This window comes from Callionymus lyra, chromosome 4, assembly GCF_982586985.1.
Source record: "Callionymus lyra chromosome 4, fCalLyr1.hap1.1, whole genome shotgun sequence".
Taxonomy (NCBI): Eukaryota; Metazoa; Chordata; class Actinopteri; order Syngnathiformes; family Callionymidae; genus Callionymus; species Callionymus lyra.
The window spans coordinates 22,738,848-22,761,385 of record NC_141821.1 but is presented as its reverse complement, the minus strand read 5'-3'; the positions used below and the strand labels follow the sequence as shown (position 1 = coordinate 22,761,385).

The following is a 22,538-nucleotide window of genomic DNA, read 5'->3' as shown; positions in this document are numbered from 1 at the left end:
AGAAAAGGAATTTGATTTGTCAAAGACAATATTAAATCAGACTCAATAAATCACATTTCATATCGGTATATATACTTATTTTTTTTAACCTAATACTGAGTCTGTTTACAGATTTCTGGGCCCTAAGCATTCTTTCCAAGACTCCCTGTCGTTTCCCACATGAGCCTTGAGTCCTCCCAGGAATACACTGGAGTCACACCGAGCAACTCTTTGTAGTACTCCATCTATTATTACGTGTGTTTGCAAACTGGTTAGAATAACTTGGCTTTGAAATCAGTGAAACAGCCAAATTACAGTCCTATTTAAATACTGCACTCCTGGAAGTCCCAGGCCTCATTGTACTTTCATTAGCTGCGACAGCGACGGTGAGCACCAATATTCCATGCACTCGACAGACTTGCATTTCAAATACCCACTCTTTTATTTTTCCCTACAATTCTTCCACCATGCTTATTCCCTCCTCTTTTGAAGCTTCCTCGGGTGTGTCTTGTGGGTAAAATAAGCAGGATTTCAGGCAATCTGATGCACTTTGATATACAAAACTGATTTCCAAGATCTCTCCTATTAATAGCTTGTTTTAGCTTTAGGGGCCACAGGAAATCGTGCCAAAAGGGGGGGAGGAAATGAAAGGAAAAGAAAAATCCCTGTAGCTAATTTGAACACACATATTTGACGGAAAGAATAATAATCCTCGGCAGCGTTAAACGCGAGAATGGCCAAACATGAAACACAATAGTGAGTGTCATCGCACAGACGTTTTATCTATTTCTTCAGTTTAAAGGTAATCCAAGCTGAACCTGGAGTTTCTCTTCCTGCTGTTCAAACAACAGCTTGGAAACATTGGCACATGGAAGGAAAACAAAAAAACATGACTTGCATATGAACTTGCAGGTTTTTTAATGCGGCAACTAAATCCTGAAGTTCTGAAAATCGTTTTAGCTCCTTCTCCGGTACAGGATCTCCAGCAGTTCTACAGCAGAGAACATGGCTTTATGGCTCCATTTGCTGTGGAAAAGCCTGATGGGAAATTTTGAAAGAAGCTCTTTTGGAAAAATATTTCCACAGCATAAGACCGAAAACTAGTTTCACAGTCGGCCCACAAGACATTTTCTCAGGCCTCCTTTTGAAACCTCCTGATGTCATACAACAGTCTTGAATATTAAAAACATCTTTTCATTGCCTCATAGCAAGAAGGTTGCGGATTCGCTTCCAGCTTGAGGCGAACTGTCGCTTTTCCGTGTGGAGTTTGTATCCCTGTCTGTTCTTGTCGTGCACTCAAGTTTCCTCCCACAATCCAACAACATGCAGAGGTCGATTGGGAACTCTAAAATTGTCTGTAGGTGTGAATGGCTTTGTGTCTCTCCATCCCCTGCCTCACACCTGAAGTAGCTGGGATTGGCTCAGACCCCAAACAGCGGAATTTTCTTTTTTTTCATGAATAACAAGGTGCATAACATTACATTTATATTTAACTTGTACATGTTTGCTGAACTTAAAACACACTTAAACCTGAGAATATATTATTCTACTTAACAGAGGAATCAATTTTGAAATCCCAGACACGACTCCCCTTTCTTTGTAATAAATATCTCTATATTTGTGTTTTCTTACATGTATTTAATTTCAGGTTCAGGGTGTTTCTAGTCTGGTCTATCTCTACGTAAATGTATATAAACTTGGGGGTTCAATGGGTGACTGAGGCACTGGTGAACGATCCTTCTTCTGCAAATTGAGGTGCCATCGTGAGACATCCAGAGCAAGTTCAGCCTCCTCTTCCGCCTCCACCAGTGAAACCAGATCTTTGTCCACGCCACCTTCCACCTCCAGCCCCGCCTCCTCCATCGGGCCCCCTAAAAGCTGGACGTCTGAACGACAGGCGGTCTGTGATGTGATTTGCCCTTCGTGGCTGTCACTTCCATTCCTCTCGGAGGCAGCAGGACAATGCAGGCTGACGAGAGTCTCAGGTGTGTTTCCCACGTCGACAACATCTGGCCCAAGAACAGCGGTGACCACGTGACCGTCCCATAAAAAGGCATCTGAGCTTCTCCTGTCATCTCCTGCCACAAAGAGAAGGTGACATCAGAGAGGATTTGATTTTGTTAATGCTCAATTTATCAGCTTTGATCTCATGGCATCGATTGGGAAAACCATTTCATCGGAAAACCAGTAACAGGTTGTAGAGACAAGATGGACTTTAAGACAATTATATTTCAGAGAAAATGTTCCAGAGAAATCTGTCGCCATTTAAAAAAAAAATCATTTGCGTTTGCAGAGTTGAAGAAGCTAATCTTCATACTTTTCAATTATCATTCATATTTTTGTCACGCCTCTTTTAATGCATTTTTAAATATCTGACACATGGATCGCGTAAGACACATGAAGTTACAAAGTGAAAAGGAGGTTTAAGATGAATCACTGCCAGGAACACACGGCGAAGCCATTCAACAAATTTAGCGGCTAATTGAACGTAATATCTTATCACTTACTCGGGTGTGTTGTGGGTCGTATCGGATGAAGCTCTGGCTGCAGTTTGTCACCAATTGATGGGCGTTCCTGCACACCTGTGAAGCAGTATTTCAGGGACCAAGGAGGAGATGTTTGCACGCTGATGAATTCAAACAACGGGTCAAGCTTGTGTGTGCGCTCACAAGCAATCATGATCACAGAAAGTGGTCTCTATAAAAGTGGCTTATCCTGCTGATTCAATATCTGAAATGATATTAGGGCCGCATTGAAAAACTGCAGGGCGTATCTTTTTGCATATTTATTTAAATATTTACATTGTAAAGTGTACAAAGGAACCACTGAAAACCCTCCCCAAACTCACCCTGCTGTCTACCTACAAACCTCTTTCCTGCCTCCGGTTAAATCTGGATAGAAGGAGGGAGGATGGGGGATGGGGAAGATGGACTCAGTCTATGTTTATCCTCTGTTTCCTGATTGATCTATGCGCACTTTAACTGCACTTTCTTTGTACTTTGTTCTCCTGTGTGGTGACTGGAACCTCAATTCCACAAAGTAATGTTCCTACAGGATCAATAAAGTTATTCTATCCATCTAACTATTTGATGCCGCGGTTGAAAAGGTATATTCCTCCACTGCCTATTCGATTAGAGTCAACAATCACAGCTATGTTGAGCTACTATTTGCGATGAGTTATCTTTCTTACGTAAGAGGATGCAAAACGTTAAGGTCACTATATAGCATCTTCAGTTTTAAGGCTGATACTCATTGTAAGATTCCGTGACTCCTACCTTTTCCACTGCAGTCAGGTCTTCCAGTAAAAAAAACATTATGTTTTTAATTATTTATTTTCTCACATTTTCTGTACTTCTGTAGGGTTCTTTTATCTAATTAGTTCTTTTATATATATATTTTTTTTAATTAGATATTTTAATTCGTTTTTTTAGTTTCATGATTTTTTTTAAATCATTATTATCACTATTACTATTATTATATTGTTTTCTTATTATTAGCTTGATGTTTTATTGTTTTTATTGTTGTACTTGGGACTATATGTCCTAATATGTGTTTGTGCATCTGAAACAACTAAAATATAAGGATAAAGGTATATCAAAGAATGAATCAAAATCCAATACATAAAAAACGCCATTAATCAACCAAAGGCTAAAAAATACTAGTTGTATTTTGTATCAGATATCTACCATGCGGCTGGTGAACAGAAAATTAGACTTTAATTTTGACTCTTTATTTTAACGCTCTCGCAGGCCAAATAGAATGAGTTGGCAGGTCAGATTTTGGCGCTTGAGGTATTCGAAGGAGATGTTTTGCACTGTATGGATTTTCTTGGCAGAGGAGAATTAACTGAGACAGATTTAAGAACAATATTTGAGAAGAAAGAACACAAACATACACAGACAAGCAATTGTTTAGACAGCGGTGTATCTGGTGAAATCCTTGAGTGTATTAATGTCATTGTTTTTGGCTCAGTCCCGTCCACATAAGACCCACAGGTCCATCATCACATCTCATAAAGGTTGCAGAGAACCTCTCTCACTGCGGGGCCAGCAACTACAAATTCCCTAATAATGGCACATTCCCCCAAATGTGTTTGTAATGTGGGCAATCATTTTCAGTAATGGGCGCTTGTCAGGTTTATGGAGCTGAGAATGATGGTCTTATGTCAGGACATCTCCACCCAGCGAAAAACCACTTACCAGGAGGCTCATTGTAGGCACAACAGCACCATCTATCGGTGAGAGGAGGGACTCGTTTCCAACGACTTCAATTGTTCACTTTGTCTGTCTAAAGGGCAACTCACGTGAAAGCCCAACTGGCTTGACTCTAATATTGTCTTCCTCTCCAGTCAGTTAGTCCCTCATGACGACGATGTTTTGAAGTTATTACTTTATAAAGTTCTCCCCCGTCTGAAATCTTGGTGAACAAAAGTTACGAGAGCGGAGTCTATTATGGTGTAATAATGGCTTCACTTCCCCTCCAACCAGCTGTAATCAATCCCACTTTGTTTATATAACAAGTCCCTTAGAGACTGGATTGATGATGCACAATGACAAACTTAAAGGCTTGACCAACTAAGTAGAGCTACAGCGCTGGATCTGGTTGAAAGAACATGTTTGTCTTACCTTTGTGTCATATTTGTGGATGTATTAAGTTAGAGAAAGATGTGTGTTATTCTAAAATTGCTAATATAAAGAAGCCAAAGAAAAAACAAACATACCTGGAAAACTCCAAAGGCCAGAAACCTCAAGAGTTTTTAGCTTCTGTTCCAAATCTGACACTCGGTTTCCTAAAATTCTGCAGAAAGGTTGTTTTTTTTTGTCAAGCTCTGTTAATAGAATATGCTTTCTTGAATGACTTTTTCTCACCTATTGGTGTTCCTCTGGTGCTGGATGAGCAGGTTCTTCTCATGGATGGTCTCCAGCAAGGCTGTTGCCAGAGACTTCAGATCAGAGATGGACTGAGGAGTGGCAGGCAGGCTGCAGCGCTGCTCCTGCAACAGCATTTCCTGGACTGGAGGATGAGAAAATATTGATGACAGAGATATTATGAACAATGCAGGCAATCTCTTTCAAGCCGTGTTGCTGTCTCCACTATGTAAACCAGCTGAGCTGCACTTTCCTTATCAGAGGCAATGCATAATGCATATGAAGCACAAAGTCAAGGTGGTCTACAGGGGCCAAGGCTTGTTCGAGAGATCATGTTGAAAATAATTGATGGAGTGAAAATGGACCTAGTTAAAAGAAACACGTTTGCCATGTCCATGTGATTTGTCCGTGTTCAATCCTGGCTCTGATCGAGCTCGTTTACATTTATTCATGATGTGAAATAAAACATGTTTAATAATCTCAATTAATCAAAGTCAACCATATGTGTCAGTTGTTAATAATACATTGTTCATTTGTTCTGACACCTTAAATATATCTGATATATAATGTATAACGTTGGGTCCTGGGACTGAGACTTGTGTTCCCTTTAACAGGATTTAATTTGACCTATTTACACATACAGTTGTTGCTGAAGTACTTTTTTTTCCAATATGTTGTTCAACTAATTTGGTGAACTTGTTACCATTAGATCTGTATGTGAAATTGTAATTATTTTTGTCGAATATTAGATCTAGGCACACTGTCAAATGATTTGTATTGTCCAACAAGCTCATTAATACTGTCAGTTGAACTCATTTCTGTGGGGAAAACTCGATATTTGTGTGACTTGTTCACACTTTAAAGCTTTAAAAAGCAAAGGAAAAAGAGAGATAACAGACAATAAACACTAAACGAGAAGAAAACCAACAATCTACTGCTTCTACACAAAGGTGTCTTTATAAGTATATTTGCAGATGTGTAACTTGGGCGACAAATTCAAAATATGTATTCTTTACGCAGGACGTTTGCTAGTCCAGCTGTGGTCTAAGCAGGAAGTGATCCGGAACTGATGTTGATGATGATTTTGTTGATAAAAATATGTGCGTGTTCTCTTCAATCTTGATTCACTAATATTTATTTATTTTTTAAATTGGTTACCAATGAAGCGTCTGACATCTGAACTTACTGTATGCGATTCCGCCACCTGCTGGCGAATATCAAGATTAAAAAATAGATGTATTTTGAATGTATAGGTAATGTAGTAGTGTATGTTTAATTTCGATATGTTTTGCACTTCATGGCCATCTTACCAATCTCAAAGAAGTGTATAATTGTGTGTGATTCTTGACTTGTCTTAGTGTTAAGATTGAGAAGAATGAGAATTTTAATAAAATTACTCATTTTAAATCTAATTAAGCTTTATTTTTATTTAATATGCATCTCTGCATCTTGTGGTAAATATTTTTATAAAAAAACCTGAGGTAAATCTTCTATGAATGTATCAAATGCGATTTTATGTTGACTATATTCCAGCCATGCTAGAACAGAATTTCTATGCCTCTACAATGCTTCTTTCTTTATTCCTCTATATTCCATTTCAGTCACTTTTAGGTCCCACATATTTAGTCTGAAAATTGGTTAATGGTCACTCACTGCATGTCTGTGTATAGATTTGAATGATTCCCCATGTTGTTGTTTTTTGGATGTACACCTCTGCTCTACATGAGGCTGGAGGTACTTAGATGTGTTGTCACCTGTGTCCATCTCTGGTCTGTATTTCATTTTACCATCCGGTTGGTGGTAGTATACCCAGAATAAGTATTAGCTTAGGTAGTTTCATCTGCCTGAGGCAAAATAGAGCACCCAGGCTGAAAGAAGTCTGGGACAAAAATCAACCTTTCTAGGAAGTCAAGTCAATTTCTTTGTGTTCCAATATGGACTCTTGTGCAAAACAGACTTGGACCTGGTAAGCTGGTAAGCTACTTAAAAATAATAATAATAATAATAATAATAATAATAATAATAATAATAATAATAATAATAATAATAATAATAATAATAATAATAATTAAATCATTTTCTTCGAAGACACAGAAGGAAACGAAACTCAAGAGATGGATGTTCACCTTGTTTGGCCGAGATGACTCCAGTCAAGGGACGGTTGTTGGCTTTTCCATTCATGGTGTTTCTCTTCTTCTCCAGTGCCGTCTGTGTATTTACAAATTATTTTAGATACAGTATTTACAGTGTTTCATGTGTACAAAAATACCAAATACTATCAAATAAATTAATGGCAATGAATGTCAAATCCTAAAGTTCACCCCAAATTCAAAGTTCACTCAATGTCCAAAAAGACGCACCTGAAAAAATCCATATACTGTACCATCATAATGTTCGTCTGTAACGTCCACCTTGTATTGAAGCCTTGACATGAGGAATTGTTCAGAAAAAAAGAAGTCTATATTTTAAGCAGAAGCCACAAGGTCATCAGTGTAAATCTTGTTCTTTGCACAAAACTGAACTGCACTGACACTTGCAAAGCATTTAACAGAGGATATACTTGTAGCAGGAGCTGAAAGACCTGAAGTTTTTGATACAAAATAACTTCAAATATACAGACTTGTTTCATAATTTTGGACAAAGAGGAAGATACAGAGAACTGAGCTCCAGTTGCTACATTAAAATGAACAAACATTTTGTCTATAACTCTAAAAAGGAATGAATTACCCTGAAAATAATCACAAATCTTAGTTGAAAAGAGGGTTAATAGAACATGTGTAATGTTTGAATTTTGGGTGAACTAATGAAAATGTAAAGCATTAATCAAGTGCAGAAAGAGAAGACTCCATCGAGTGTCTCACCTTGTACTTCATGATGTTGGACTTGAGCAGCCTGACCTCCTCTTGTAGCTGGTTATAACGCTCATGCAGGTACCTTCAAATGCAAGCATATAAAAACATTAGTTTCATCCATGAATGAAGGGAAAAAAAAGGTATAAAATTTGTCAGACTTGTTCTCCATGCAGAGGGCGTCCAAATCAAAGATCCGGGAATCATGATTGCCCAGTATGTGGTTGAGCTCCAAGTTAAGTCTTTCCGTCTTCTCCTTAAACACAGCACGCTCTTCCTTGACGTCCGCCATCTGGTCGGTCAGATCCTTCATGTCGTTTTGCATCTCCTCGATCTGCAGAGGAACAGGATGTTGACCAGAAACGCTGAATATTAAATTATATAGCAATAACAAAATCAACTCGAACGTGAAGTTTAGAGCATGATTTTGACTCAAGACAATAATTCATCACTTAAAATTGACCATTTTACTTCCTTTTTGTGGCCAAATTTGGCAGCACAGCTCTTCTACTAAATATGATGTTCACTGTTCGACACCGGGCGCATGGAAGTCATCAGTGATATGATGGTTAAGATAAGAAAGTTTAAGGTTTTTAGGGGATTTCTCTTTAAATGGACTGTTAAAAAAAAGAAAAAACCTGCAGTCCAGCTTTCTCAAGTAGACCCACGAGATCTTCGCGCTCATGAGCTGGAAAGTGACGGTCGCCAACCTCCACATCTCCAAGTCTCTGTCGGGTGATGGTCATTCTCAGCAGCTGTTCAAGAAGAATGAGAAAGAAAAGTTTGTTACATGTAATGTCTTTAATCATGGGCACTATTTGAGGGTCTTTTAATCATGAAAATTGATTTTTTTTAATAATTAAATAACATTTGAGACCTTTCAACACTGTATCCATGGAAAATACATGGTTTGGTATTCCATGTATTGTAGTTTGAAAGGAACAAGCATTCAATAAAAAACATCTAGATTTTCAAGACCCTCATCATTTACTTTAAGTTTCAGTTTTTCTTGCATTTCCGCCTCATTGAGGAAATGTGTTGTTCGTATTGTCCCACTAATAACTGCGTATTTTAAAACATGAACAGGTTATAGTAGCAAAATAAGAGTAAAATGTAAAAAGAATAAAACATATTTGAAAGAATTAAATAAGGCTATATCCTCGCCTTGTTATCTCCGTGAGCTTCAGTCAGCCTCTGATTCAGCTCTTTCACTTCCTCTGACAGACGTTTCACCTTTTCCCGACAGTCGCACAGCATTTGAGCCAGATTCACCTAAATTTTTTTTAAAAAGGATTGAACTTTTACATCATTTTGAGAACTTTATTACATTTCCAGCAATCTTACCTGGTTACGCTTCTCTGGAGGTAAAGATGGGTCACCATCCTGAAGAAGAAAGACTTTTTTAGGAAAATACAAACTGGTTATGAATAGATTTTTATGAACAGAAAGAGGCTCTTTTTAACCACAAAGTAAGAATAATATAATAACCACACCATGGTTTTTACTCTGATTTATTATGACAGATGGTGGCAAACATTGCTAAAGGAGTGGGGAATTCTTGTTTGTCAGAAGAGAGGGGAACAGTGGGTTGTATTGAAGAAAAGTGCAGAAGGAAACCGCAAAGAAAGAGCACTTAACCAGGAAAAGAAAGGAGGCGTCTTGAAGGAGATATTGAGTTTGGTTCAGGAAAGTGTCAGGAAAAGAAGGAAGCAGGAACATGTGAGATAAGCAGAGGATAAAGAGACAAAGTCATTGTTTGAAAATGACTGTTTTTTTCCATGTCGACATAAAAAAAGAAATCTGGTTCCAGTTCCAGTCATCAAGAAGGGTTAACTCCTGGCGTTGTTTCCTGACATCATCAGTGGTACAATTAAATATCGTGTTTTTTTTGACAAGAACGAGTTAAACGATCGTGTGTCAGAGGTGTTGAGACACCTACTATGAGTTCTCTGTACTTGTTCCTCAGTCCCTGGTGTCGCTCCCTCAGCTGGTTGGCCATCAGCTTGTACTGGTCTCGCTCCTGCTGACACGTGTCCAGCTCTTTAGAGAGGATCAGCAGCGCCTCTTTCTTACTCTCCAGCTTGCGCTTGCATACCAGGAACTGCAATAAACACACGGATGGGTTTTACACTTTATTTTATATCTGCGATGATATTCAAAGTCTTTTTCTACCAGAGAACTGTGTGCAGAATTGTCAAGATCGCCCCCGCTAGAGCATATGCATCAGAAAGTCAAAATCAATCAAAATTAAAATGGCGGTCATTGATACGTGTTGAGGCAATAATTAGACGATACCTTCATGGATTACATTATAAATAAACAATACAAAATGATTATGTTGGAGGTGTCAAACTCAATGAGACTATGGGCTGAAATCTTTAAGCAGACTAAGTCTTTGGCTAAACAAAACTAATATTCACCTATAGGCAGTATGAGTCTGATGGAGACATTTTCTTTTAATTTAATCAGTTTATCTTTAATCTACTTTAATATTCGCTCATTGTTGATTCACTGGGATCTGTTTCTTCTTTTCTCCAGTATAGTCTTACTTAAACTGTAAAGTGTGATGAGGTCACTTTGTTATGATACACTTATGAAAGTGTCAACTTTGAATAGAATTGAAATTTAATTGAAAAATATGACCAAAGCATCCAACAAACCAAGTAAGATGACTTAGTTTGATAGTTTGTAACACGTAGATTATGCAGTGACCTCTCAGTTATGGAGGCTTGAGAAACACATGTAATTAAATCAATTCTTGTGTTCAAGTCTTAACTTTTTATAATCTTGTTGTACAATTACTATAGGTTTGTAATCTAGAGAGTAATACAATTTCAAAGCACCACTTGAAACATGTCTGAAGAACAATTGTAATTTAAAAATAAATATGTTTCTGAACAAAGTTTGGGTGTTTTTATATCTTCTAAGCATCAACTTAAAAGTCCTGCTTTGGCACCAAGATTACATTATTAGATTTAACAGAACATTATCAAAATCCTTCTGTAGTTAAGTGTATTTTTGCAAACATCTTCTAACATTATTTACTAACTTAATTGGAAAAACAAGGAGACCTCCTGAGGGATCAATAAAGTTCTACCTAACCTAACAGTATTTACAGTACAATCTGAGGGTCAAACTTAATCACACAAGCAACCGAAACGCCAAAGTCATAGTTTAAACTTTCCCTAGCTGTCTGTTACAGCAAGTATAAGTCTGATTGTGATATTGTTTTATTCCTGAATATATCTTAATAATATCTGTGTCTTCTGTCATACACTCACCAAGCAAATTCTTCAACACTATTTCTACTATTATTGGACGCCTCTGTAGAATCGTTGACATTGATGAGCCATTTTATCTTAAACACTGACGTATTTATAGGTCAACATAAACATGTTTGAGCCAAACGTGGTCTATGTTAAAATAGAATAACCGAATGAACAATTCCTCAAAACATTAACTTACAGCACTGAGCACAAACTGACGTTAAAAACATCATGGTCAAGGGTGTGCAAGCACGGTGTGTATTTTCACAACAATTCTAGAAATAATATAAACCAAATTAACTCCAAGAGATGTGACGGTCCGAGTGAGATCTGCTACTTTTAAGGAGCTGATACACTGTTTTTCTGCAAAGATAAATACAAAGGATGGTTACAGTTTAGCCAATCAGATCGTGTTTCTCCCTTTTTTTTCTTAATAAGAGACTGTTTCAAAAAGCAAAATGTGCTCATGAAATAGTAAAAAAGAGGCATTTTAGCAGGCTGAAGACACTTTGAATATAATTGAAAATGCACTCAATTGAGTCACCTGTGTACAGGTATGTAGCTGTCGGCCTAAAGGAATTAATATGTAACTGTCGATGCTCCTGCCCAGCCGTTCCTGTGATGGTTAGACTTTTTTTTTAAAATAAAAAGAATGCACCCCAGAACTGTGGATGTTAGACACATCATTGTTTTTACATCATGTGTGTATTTCCATGCAACAGGCAGGTAAATAAAGAGATCTAAATGTCTAGAAATGTGGTTTGAACAGAAACAATATCAGCCTCAGAAGCAGTAGGACCGGCTCAAGATCAAACAGACCTGGCTTTGTTGTACGGGAGATGAATTAGTTTACATAATGTGAATACTGGTATGTAGTGAGACACGAGACAAGTCAGTTATCTATGTTTCATTTCTTTCAATATTGCCAGAAAAAAGGCAACAGAGCAGTTACTCTGTCCACAAGCAGATCCTTTTTTCTTTCTTGTTTATTCAGGTAAATGCCTTTTGCAAACAACTATAAAACACAGGTTTGTATCCTGCTAGAGACTGAGTCGCCTAGTCACACTAGAGAAATAAAACAGTTCAATAGAATATATTATGTTAAACTTTTTGAACCTAATTAAAACATCATTGACAAAAAGTTGTTTTATTAATTCAATGTATCTTATACAATTAGGAGCAAAGATATTAGACAAGGCATTCAACTAATGTTTTATTTTGAAAGTTTTTAAGTTTAACACGTATTAAAACACAACAATAAAGTACTGAAAACAGTAGTAAACGCAATATTAAGTAGTTTGTTAGAGTCTTTCGAATCTTTTGTTTGTCTTGTGTTTGTTTGAAGTGAGTTAAATGTTCTTCGTCACAGGAGGATGTGCACAGGAAGTGAAGGATGTCCATCATCATAACGTTATCCCTCACCTGTTATTACACGGTTATACCATTATATTAAACGTGGACAACTTAAGGTCCATTTTACATTTGAACTACAAACACACACCGGATAGAAAATGTCGGTTGAAAAAAGTCGTGACCGTGACAATATCGGTGACGACTCTCTTCCATATGGAGACTCTCCAACTCCAGTACCTGGTCTGAGGCGCACTTACCTCGGCGACAAGACCCTGCCAGTCCCCGTCCTTCCTCGGGAAGCCATGAGCGGTTCTCAACATGATTCCAAGAAGAAGTCGTGACAGCGAGACGAAGATGAGAAGATGTCGCTGGTTCCACTGACTTGACTGTCCGCGTCACCTGTGCGAGAGACACACCCGGAAGCGGGACGACGCTAAAGTTTTGTTACACGTTTTTTTTGGGGGGAAACATTTTGATAATAAATATGAATTTATTATTTATTATTAATCAACTTAATGTTGTTTGGCAATCGATTGTTTATTTATTTTAAAAAAAAAGAAAAAAAGGCGCCAGGTGAGACAAATCCTGCTGGATGTGATGGAGAGGTTGTACTTTATAATTATAAATCTTTTTAAAAAACGTCTTTAGTAAATAGAAGTAGTTTACCAAATAGTGATTGTTGTCGCGGTTGATTTAAAAAAAATAATATATATAGTTATTTTGTATAACCTCCTAATGATTTCGAGTGACATTCTGATATCCACGGTGGCCGAGAAGTCCAATATAAATATAATTTAAATAACTTGGCTAAACAAAACTTAGAACAGTCTTACGTCAATCATCGAAAAAGAAAATAATTACAATTTAAAAACAAATTAAAAACAACTATAACTGCAAAACTGTTTTATAATTACAAACTTCTGGAATATTTTAGTTGTGATTGATAAATCTGTTTTATTTTCTATGTGTGTTTGATAGTTTTTAATTTTCACAATTTCAAAATATATATTTTTTGTCAGTTTGTTATGTTTTCTATATTATTTTGTACTTCCCAGACAACGTCGCTATGAAATGTCACTAGTCTAACTCACAATTAAAGAAGGAAAAAAGTTAAACCAAGCCGAAGGATCAAACGACACCTATACACTATACAGTGGGTAAATAACAAAATATTGTAGTTTCTCTATTTGAAATCGTTTTATTTCAGTTAACATCCATGTGCAGAAAATGTCAATAATTCATTACACGTTTACTTAGTGTAGTGGAGTACAGAGCAGTACAAGCAGAAATATTTAAAATTAAAAAAAGAAAATTATTTATTTTTTTGTGTGTAATAATCAGAAAAAAACATTTGTTTTGAAATGTTTGCAATAAAAACATACATATATGCACATTCCCCCTTTTTATTATTATTATTTTACATACAATACAAAAAGTATTTTATCGTTTCCAATGTTTATATTCTACTGTGGAATATAGCAAATGCACCAAAAATGTATTTTGTTAAATCAGTCTTTTAAAAATATAATTCATATTTAAGAGTTGATGATATTCAGTATCATCAAGTTAATTTAGGAACATATTTAGAAAGCTTTCTTTGCTTCACCCATTTATAACTCTGTTTAACAGAAGCTCACACAGGCAGTCATTTCACACAAACATTACCTGCTGCACCGTTTAAGAGCTGATTCTGACATAAGAAACATGCATAGCTATCTAACCCTAACCCTAACAGAAAGAAACTCAAAGCATTTTTATTTTTTTGTTGCTGTTTTATCCTTAAATGTACCAATTTAGACATGACTTCTTTCTGTGTCTCCTACGATTAACCGATGACCTGTCCTTGGTGTTAAGACATTCAACACTACAGGTTGATCTGGATGAAGATCCTTATGACTCCATCTTACTATAGACTAGATCAGGGGTAGAAATATAATTGGCTACAATATATACTTAAACGGTTGTTAGTGGCTGTCAATCCAAAAGAGTCAAGATTTAAATTTGATGAAAAAAACATTAAAAAAAACAAGCACAAAAACCAACATAAATTGAAAAACATTAAATAAACCCAACAATGCCAATTATATCGTTCCTAAAATTTCATAATAATAAAATATTATCTAAATCTTCACTGACATTATTTACAGAGAAAATAAATATTCACTAAAAAAAAGACAAGAAAATAAATCCTAAACAGGAATTTGTGTTTCGAGTTAACTCAATAATAAATACAAAAAAAACAAATTCATACCAAAAAATGTTGTTTGGTGTCAGAAACATTTTCTTTATGTTGTATTCTGACATAATGAGGGCCACATAAATACGACCAAAGGTCTGCATGCGGCCCCCCGACCACTCTAGATTAGCGTTTTAAAGTTTGGAAAAAAATCTGTTAGCAACTGTTCTTAAAAAAATGTCCATCAATCAAGTAGTTATTTGTGTGTGTGTGTCATGTGACTAACAGGCAGAAAAGAAAACATGCAATGCCAAAAAGCAGTGATTTGTCAGTACAATGTTATAGATATTAATGTAAGAAAAATTAAAACTCGTATGAGCTATTTTTCTTCTTGTTTTTATATTTTTCCAAACAAATGTACCATTAGTTGTACCAGACATTAAATGAAACAAGATTTTAAAGAAAACAATCCTGTTTTTTTTAAGTGAAGATATTTGAAGACTAAAATCCCTACACAAGTTTTTTGTTCGCATAGCATTTAAAAGTGACGGAAAAAGCGTATTAGCCAATGGAGAAAGAGCAGCTATTTTGTTTTTTTGAAATAAACCTCTCACTGGAGACGATGGGAAATGGGTCACAGATAAAGACGGAGAGAGCACTTTGAGAGTTTGGGTTTCTGATGGCTGAACTGTACACCATCAACATAGTGAGGATGAGTTTTGTAACCTACGCACGGTAGAGGTCTCTAAGAACGGCAGCAGAGTCGAAAAATACGGTCACAGTCGATCACAAACTCAAGTCGATGATGATGTGCTCGAATATCTGCGTGTTTCCCTTGAAGCTGGATGCAAAAACGAAGTCCCTGCGGTCGGTGGAGACCACGGTGAAGGAGCGCGGCGCTTGGATGTACACCTCCTTCAAGCGGTCGAACACTTGCTTGTCGTCGTCCCACAGGTAGATCTGTGAAAAGGTGTAGTCGCTGCCCAGAGCTAGATAATGCCGCTCTTTGAAAGTGATCGGCTGCAAGATCATGGAACCTCTGGAAGGAAGGGATTGGATTTCTCTGAACTGTTTGGCCTCCCAGCACAGGACCTTGGAATCACCGATGTAGCGTGTCATGGCTAGGTAGAGCTTTCCCTTGATGTAAAAGTGCTTCACTGCGACCACGTCCTCCATGTTTGGGATTTCTCCCTGCACGATGAACTTCTGGCTGCTGCGACTCCACTGGTAGATCACGGGCACCTGAGAGCGACTGGCCAGGATGATATGTGCCTTCCCGTCCACCTCCAGGAACTCTGCGTCCGTGTCTCGGTACCACTCGTGAAGGGACTGGAAGGAATAGAAGCCCTCGTTGTTCCACTTGTACATGGTGGACAGGCCCGCCTTGGAGCTGTCGGCAATCACGAAGAACCAGTCCTTGTCAACCTGGAAGACCTCGATGTCGTTGGGCTTGGATATCTTGGACACCTCGATTTCCTGGAACTTACTGAAGCTGCTCTGGTCTTCGTCAAACTTGTATATCCGAGAGCCACCAAAGAGCTGTGCCATGATAACAAACACTTGGTCCTCGATGATGACGGACTTGCAGCCCACAATGGACTGTCCTGGAAGAAGAAACACAGAGAATTACATCTATTTTCCTCTAAAACTACACAGCCCGGGATTGGCTGCAACAACATTGATAATATGTCCCTAAATGTAACGTCAGACAGGCACATTAAATGCGTAAATAATAATTCCAGGATATATAGAATAAAAAAGGGAAGAAGGTGGACAGATGTGACTAACCTAGAATGCTAAATTTGGGAATATTGTAAGAAAATGGCTCCGAAAAGGTCCAGAAATATTGGCCTATACGGTATTATTAAGATAGTGTTGCAGAGTTTACAGACCACATGACTTTTGACAAGTCCTAACTGTTTTCACTTGTTTTGAAACCAAAATCTGTCTAAATATCAACTTTAAAAGCTGCTGGAGTCGACTGTATCCTCTCGTCCTCAGTCCGGAATCTGGTTCATTTAGCTGCGGATGACTGCCGCCATCTAGCGGCTCGAAGTTTAATTGCAACATAGATACTAAAATTATCTCTGAACATCTCGTCTATAATGCATTACAAACATAAGACGTCAAAATCAAGTTTAGAAAATTTAAAGAAGACGTGGTGATGGTTTATAATCATTAATGGCAACTGGTAATAAGATTTATTTAGTATTATACGTGGTGGATGTTAAGAGCTTTAAGTAAAGTAGGTATACTGTCTTGTAATTACAATTTAATAAGAAATAACATTCTGAGAAGATGTTCAGATCTACTTAATACAATGTTAATTGTATTTAAAATGTAATGTTCATACTAAAGGGTCACATTAATTATGATAATTGTATCATTATTATGCAATTTTTTTTGTGACTTTACATGATAACACACGGCATCTTGTTTTTTGTGGAAATTTGGAAATGTATTATCAGATTCGTCTCAATCTCAAATGCATATCAGATTATAAAAATAAATTTCACTGACTTTGTTCTAATGAAGGCACTTTCCAACTGTGTTTGTATGTTTTCTTTCCCTTTCGCAAAAATAGAAGGACGGTGGCGCCTCCCAGTGGCCTGATGAAGACTCACACCATCTGCAGCCCCGGGTCATACCTGTGATGTTGTCATACGTCCTGAAGTTCATCTCGATGTGGTCCCACTGCAGCACCATGCAACTCTCGGAGCTCGGAGCGGCCAGAGTCACGTACACGTCGTTCTTGTAGCTGAACGTGTCGACTGTGAGGGACTCCGACGTCACCGACTGGTGGAGCACTAGATCTGGAAATTTAGAGACGAAAATTGTTTCCATCAGAGTTATTTTGTGGTTTGTATTTAATGGTTATGGTTTGTAGTGTCTATTAAATCAAATTATTTGAAAAATTATTTTATTTTTTTTAATATTTATGTTTTATTTCTCAATTTTTCTGTTGCATTTAAACTTCCAGCCGCTAGATGGAAGCAGTCGTTAAGTACTTAACAGCTAAAAGAACAATTAAATCCTGCGAGATCATACCGATGACTGAGGACGAGAGGATACAGTGGACTCCAGGAGCTTTTTAAGCTGATGTTTGGACATATTTTGGTTTCGTAACAAATGAAAACAGTTTACGACTTCATCAAGAGTCACGTGGTCTGTAAATTCTGTCAAGTACTGACTGATACTACAAATATATAAACGTTCCTACAGAATCATAATATATAGTATCGTTACTCCTGCATCGTGATACTATATTCTTTCAAGTAGTTCTTATATCTTTAATTTCTTGTGAAAAAACATATATTCTAATCATTAAAAACTCAAATTAGTATTATTGAATAATATATATATATATATATATATATATTCATGTGTAATTACATTTATGTTGTGAATTGTTTGTACAACAAAACATATTTTCATGTTTCAATTTAATATTGCCAACAACTGTTTTTCTTACTCGGTTTCACTGAGTAAAACCGTAGGACAAGCCTCACCTGTGGCGACGCATTCATTGTGCAGGCTGCTCATATCATTAAGACGTTTATCTTTCAACTCCTCTGGGCCGCTGCAGACCACGTCCGACACGCTGGCGTTGGTGGTCTTCAGCCACGACATGAGCCACTTGATGGAGCAGTCGCACTGGACAGCGTTTCCACGCAAGTCTCTGCAGAAGAAGGCAGGCGATGTCAGCGAAATTGTCTCGGTAATCAACAGAGAAGGATGCTCACAGCTCAATGAGAGACTCCAGATCCAGGAAAAGGTCTCTGGGCAGGAACTTGATGCGATTGTTGGCAAGAGATCTAGACGAGATAAAGAGCATCAGGAACATAAAGCAGACCAGGAAGGACCAGTTGGTGTCGGAATCATCCTGATCTTACAAGTGAGTAACGTCCTTGAGACCTCTGAAGGCGTATTTCAAGATGTTCTCCAGTTTGTTGCCTTCAATAAACCTGCAAGATAATAAAGTCAAAGAACACTTCATTTCAAAATACAAATGTTTTTGTTTTTGAAGACGATAAGATTTCTACCAGTGCCATCATGATATAACGGTTTGATATTTCACTAATTGTTTTTTTAGTAGTAGCAGCTTTTTAGATTATTTTAAAATGATGGTATATTAGTGACACCAGTTAGTACCGAGCTACTGTCTGTCTGGTGGCACATCTTAGATTGAGTTTAATAAAAGGCTATACATTTAAAAGAAATATTGAATTTATTCATTTTCTTTTATTATTATTGCAATATGAATATGGGACTCTATGTGTAAAAACTCTCCAGATTTAAGTTTGGCTCGAGACGAGTGGTGCCGTAATGACAGATAGACCCGCCTTTCGTTGCTTATGATTTGTTAATATTGTATCAGGCCTTCCGGGATTTGCTAGATTTATGCAAACCGGAACAATGTTTGTTATGGTGAAAAATTAAATATTGAGTATTAAATAAGCGTAAAAAAAAATAATATATATATATTTATTTAAGGCCATTTTTCTTTGTCTTATCTCTTTTTTATACGATTGAAATTAAATCCCTTTCTGGTCTTCATTTTATCTGTAGATAAAGTCCATGCACCCTTCCTTCGCCACACAAACTTTGTTACTTTGTTGTAAAAATCCACGTAATTTCCTTTAGTTTTAAAACTCTCTCCCCCTCAATGGAGATGTGACGTAGGTGTGGAGGCTCAGTGGTGTGTGCCTCAAACTTTGCCTTTTACTGCAGTTGTATTTCCGATCAGCGAAACTAAATAAGACACTTACAAACATTAAACTTTAATGGTTAGATGCATCAGCCAGACTGTGGAAAATCAAGGCGTATCTAATACGATAAACGTATCTGTGAGCATTTTATTGGAGACATTCCGAGATACGGCAACCGGCGCGCGTCAATTGCATGTATCAACGCAGTTTGTGATGGATTTGCGCATCGAGAGGTGAGGCACTGCCTCACCTGACTGCACGTTCCTGTATACTTCCATACCCCCTGGCAGAGCCCAAGTCAATATGAAAACGTTTTAGGAGGGTCTGAAGAGCTGAGGTTAAGTTAAGTTAAGAACTCTTAAGACAGGTGGTTTAGAAGTCTTGGTTCTTGAGGTCAGATGATGCATGTCAGAGTAGAAGTGTTGCCTAAGTAACGCCAGGAGAATCCATTGACATAAAAAAGAATTGCTATCTTTCCAGCTCAGTCTGCAGCACCTTCAAATGTTGTGAGTTCACCAGAACAGTTGTTGATTATAGAGCAGACCATCTAGTCAAGTCAAGTCAAGTTATTTTATCGTCAAATATGCATGTATTGAGGCATACAGCATAAATGAAATTGTGGTCCTCTCTGACCCACGATGCAAAACATTAAAGACATTACAACAAAACAAATAGACTCAAGGACTCATTCATTCCTCGGGCTATTAAATTGGACAATTCTGAGTTTGGGGGCAGGAGTGGAGTAAAAGTATCTGGATGTTCTGTTCTATGTTAGTCTTTGTATCCTTTGTCTTTTTTATTTTTCTTTGACCTATGTTCTTTATCTTTATCTTTAGAATTATATTGTATCATCTTCTCTTTATTTCTCTTTGTTCTTGTTCTTATTTCATTTTATTTTGATTTATTTTTTATGAAAAATTGCTGTATTTGCGGTGGCTATTGGAAAAAAACAATATCAATAAAGTTCTACCTTACCTTACCTTACCTTATTAAACACTTAAAACAATTAAAGACTTAACAGTTAAAGACTTAAACAGACATTAATTAAGACAATTAAGAAAATAAATAATCAACAAACTTAAATAATCAACTAATAAACAGAATATAAACAAAAAATTAAAAAAATAAGGACGCTGTCTCATCATCCACACAGAGGAGAAGAGATGACTGAATGACGCTCCGCACCCTGTGGATATTTTCAGCGCCTGCTGAGTGTGGATTAAATTCTCCTGCTGGGTTTCAGTAAAGATCAGCAGGTCGTCCTCTCGGTGGATGCAGAGCTGACTCAAATACGAGGCCATGATCCCACCATCTGTACGTTTGTTCTGAGGTGTGCACTGTTGCCACACACGCTACAGGTCTAGTCTAGTATGGAGCTTGTGACACGTTAAGAAGCTGCAACTTTAAATGTGTCACGCTCAACAAAATCCCCGTCGGTCAGAGTATCCAACAAGAGATCCTAGAGTTTCATCTTTTTTATTTAACCCTTGTGCTAGCTCGAGGTGACCAGGGGGCCTGAAAACAAATGTGTTTGTGGTATCCCTTGTGTTGTGTCTGTGTCAAGGTGAACAACTTCCACCACTGCATATGTATTTATGGAAGCCAGGGAGGTTGTTCACCTTCACCCAGAGACAGCACAAGGGATACCACAAACACATTTGTTTTCAGGCCCCCCGGGGTCACCTTGACCCAGAGTCAACACAAGGGTTAATAATCTTTCAGATGAATCATAATAAACAGTTGTCAACTGAAGTGTATTTTCTTGTGTGAGTGTTTCCATTTTAAAGGAGTGTAGGAAATATAATGGCTGAGGACTCACAGATATTCCAGGTGTGGAAGGCCTGAGAAGGCATCGTCTCTGACTGTAAGGAAGGAGTTGGAATTGAGCAGCCTGAAATATTGAAAAAGAAACTTTGGTGATTCATCAAACTTTTGACAGAACAGGATAATGCAGTTTTTATCCTTAGTCGTTTGTTACCATTACTTTGACATCAACCATGAAATTAAATATATATATACTGTGTATATATAAAGCATGTATTTAATATGTGTATTTGGGAGATCTGTTTTCAATAAAGTCATGAGACATTATTATAAAACCTTGTTTATAAAACACATGTTTCAAATATTAAAGTCTTCCTCTCCACGATGCAGTAAGTCTCTCATCCTGACCATGTTTTGATGTAAGTACTTCATAAAGTTCTCCCCCGTCTGAGATCTCGGCGAACGAGAGGTTACGAGAGTAGAGTTCATTATGACGTAATAATAGACTCCAGCCGGCTGTAATCACACCCCACTTTGTTTATACAAGTGCTTAAAGTGGGCAGGGCTTAAGCACATTTCCTAATGTAAATAAATCAATGAAAATAGAGTTTTGTACAAACAGACACAAACTGATGAGTACAATAGAGGTCCAAGATCAATTTAAGACACACTTAAATCAACACACTAGGTGCCCTTTAACGTCTGGTACAACTAAAGGTTTATTTGTTTGGACAAATATAATGATAATAATTTAAAAAAAATAACCAAAAAAGTTTAATTTAAACATGTTCCATTAAATAACCAGTTAAGTTACAGCAGCAGCTATATTGTTATTATTATTATGCCATTGCACTGACAAAAACATTGGTTTTTTAGGCATTATAGGTTTTATTTTTTGTCTCTTAATAACACACGACACAACATTTGATTGTTTAATCTTCTTCTTTTTAAAAAAAAAAACAAGGCTCCTATAATAATGTTTATATGACTGGACATGATCTGTACTATATATTCCGTTGTTTTCCTGCATCATATGTCGTATATTAAAACTACCAACAGAGCATTGTATCTGTTCATTACATTGTTTATACAAAACAAAACCTCACTCGTCAGTTCCAGCTAAAGAAGATGATATTAGAAGAAGTTCTTACAGGAGCTGGAGAGATGACATGTGAGAGAACATCGCCTCTTTGACCTCAGAGAAAGTCCCGTTGACGAAACTCCTGCACACACAAGAGACCACATGAGGAGTCCCTCAGATCCTTCTCTCAGAAACATCTACTCACAGCGAGATGACGTCGTTGGGGTAGAACCTGGGGACCCCGGAAGAGCCCACACAGATGATGGATTCCTTGGAGCAGCTGCATGTATTCGGGCACCTGAAAGTCTTCTTCATGAGAGCCGGGGTGCTCAGACAGATCACGAGCACCAGCGTCCAGACGAGCCTCATGGTCGGCGCCATCGTCACGGTCCCGCCCGTGTGGGGAGAAGTTTTGGGGCTGCAGCTGAGGGGCGTCTACACACCCTGCACCATGAAATGCTGCACCGACCATCTGACATCAGCAGATTCTCCG

The 22,538-nt window shown here is 37.5% G+C and overlaps 2 protein-coding genes across 2 annotated transcripts; both read right to left on the bottom strand.

The window, feature by feature from the left end:
• Positions 1-447: 447 nt before the first annotated feature.
• LOC148082124 (coiled-coil domain-containing protein 149-like) lies at positions 448-12,704 on the bottom strand. The gene is made up of 12 exons (XM_087789234.1): positions 12,573-12,704; positions 9,636-9,797; positions 9,041-9,079; positions 8,861-8,968; positions 8,335-8,451; positions 7,858-8,030; positions 7,709-7,781; positions 6,974-7,055; positions 4,848-4,992; positions 4,700-4,776; positions 2,487-2,561; positions 448-2,057 (listed from the first exon to the last, which is right to left on the bottom strand). Exons 1-12 carry the CDS (start codon positions 12,633-12,635, stop codon positions 1,657-1,659), a joined length of 1,515 nt encoding a protein of 504 aa, XP_087645360.1. The 5' UTR covers positions 12,636-12,704; the 3' UTR covers positions 448-1,656.
• Positions 12,705-14,431: 1,727 nt separating this feature from the next.
• On the bottom strand, positions 14,432-22,516 carry lgi2a (leucine-rich repeat LGI family, member 2a). Its single transcript, XM_087789233.1, has 8 exons — positions 22,251-22,516; positions 22,116-22,187; positions 21,020-21,091; positions 18,385-18,456; positions 18,235-18,306; positions 18,001-18,170; positions 17,140-17,304; positions 14,432-16,095 (listed from the first exon to the last, which is right to left on the bottom strand). The coding sequence occupies exons 1-8, from the start codon at positions 22,424-22,426 to the stop codon at positions 15,278-15,280; spliced, it is 1,617 nt and encodes a 538-aa protein (XP_087645359.1). The 5' UTR covers positions 22,427-22,516; the 3' UTR covers positions 14,432-15,277.
• Positions 22,517-22,538: the final 22 nt, after the last annotated feature.

Excerpts from the sequence above, each read along its gene's own strand:
- LOC148082124 (XM_087789234.1), bottom strand. The coding sequence starts at position 12,635 with ATGTTGAGAACCGCTCATGGCTTCCCGAGGAAGGACGGGGACTGGCAG. Across the intron at positions 8,452-8,860 it reads AAGCTCACGGAGATAACAAG|CTGCTGAGAATGACCATCAC; the intron begins GCGAGGATATAG and ends CTTCTTGAACAG. Across the intron at positions 2,562-4,699 it reads TGGCCTTTGGAGTTTTCCAG|GTGTGCAGGAACGCCCATCA; the intron begins GTATGTTTGTTT and ends ACTGCTTCACAG.
- lgi2a (XM_087789233.1), bottom strand. The coding sequence starts at position 22,426 with ATGGCGCCGACCATGAGGCTCGTCTGGACGCTGGTGCTCGTGATCTGT. Across the intron at positions 18,457-21,019 it reads CTTCCACACCTGGAATATCT|GTTTATTGAAGGCAACAAAC; the intron begins GTGAGTCCTCAG and ends ATTATCTTGCAG. Across the intron at positions 18,171-18,234 it reads CTGGAGTCTCTCATTGAGCT|AGACTTGCGTGGAAACGCTG; the intron begins GTGAGCATCCTT and ends CTTCTTCTGCAG.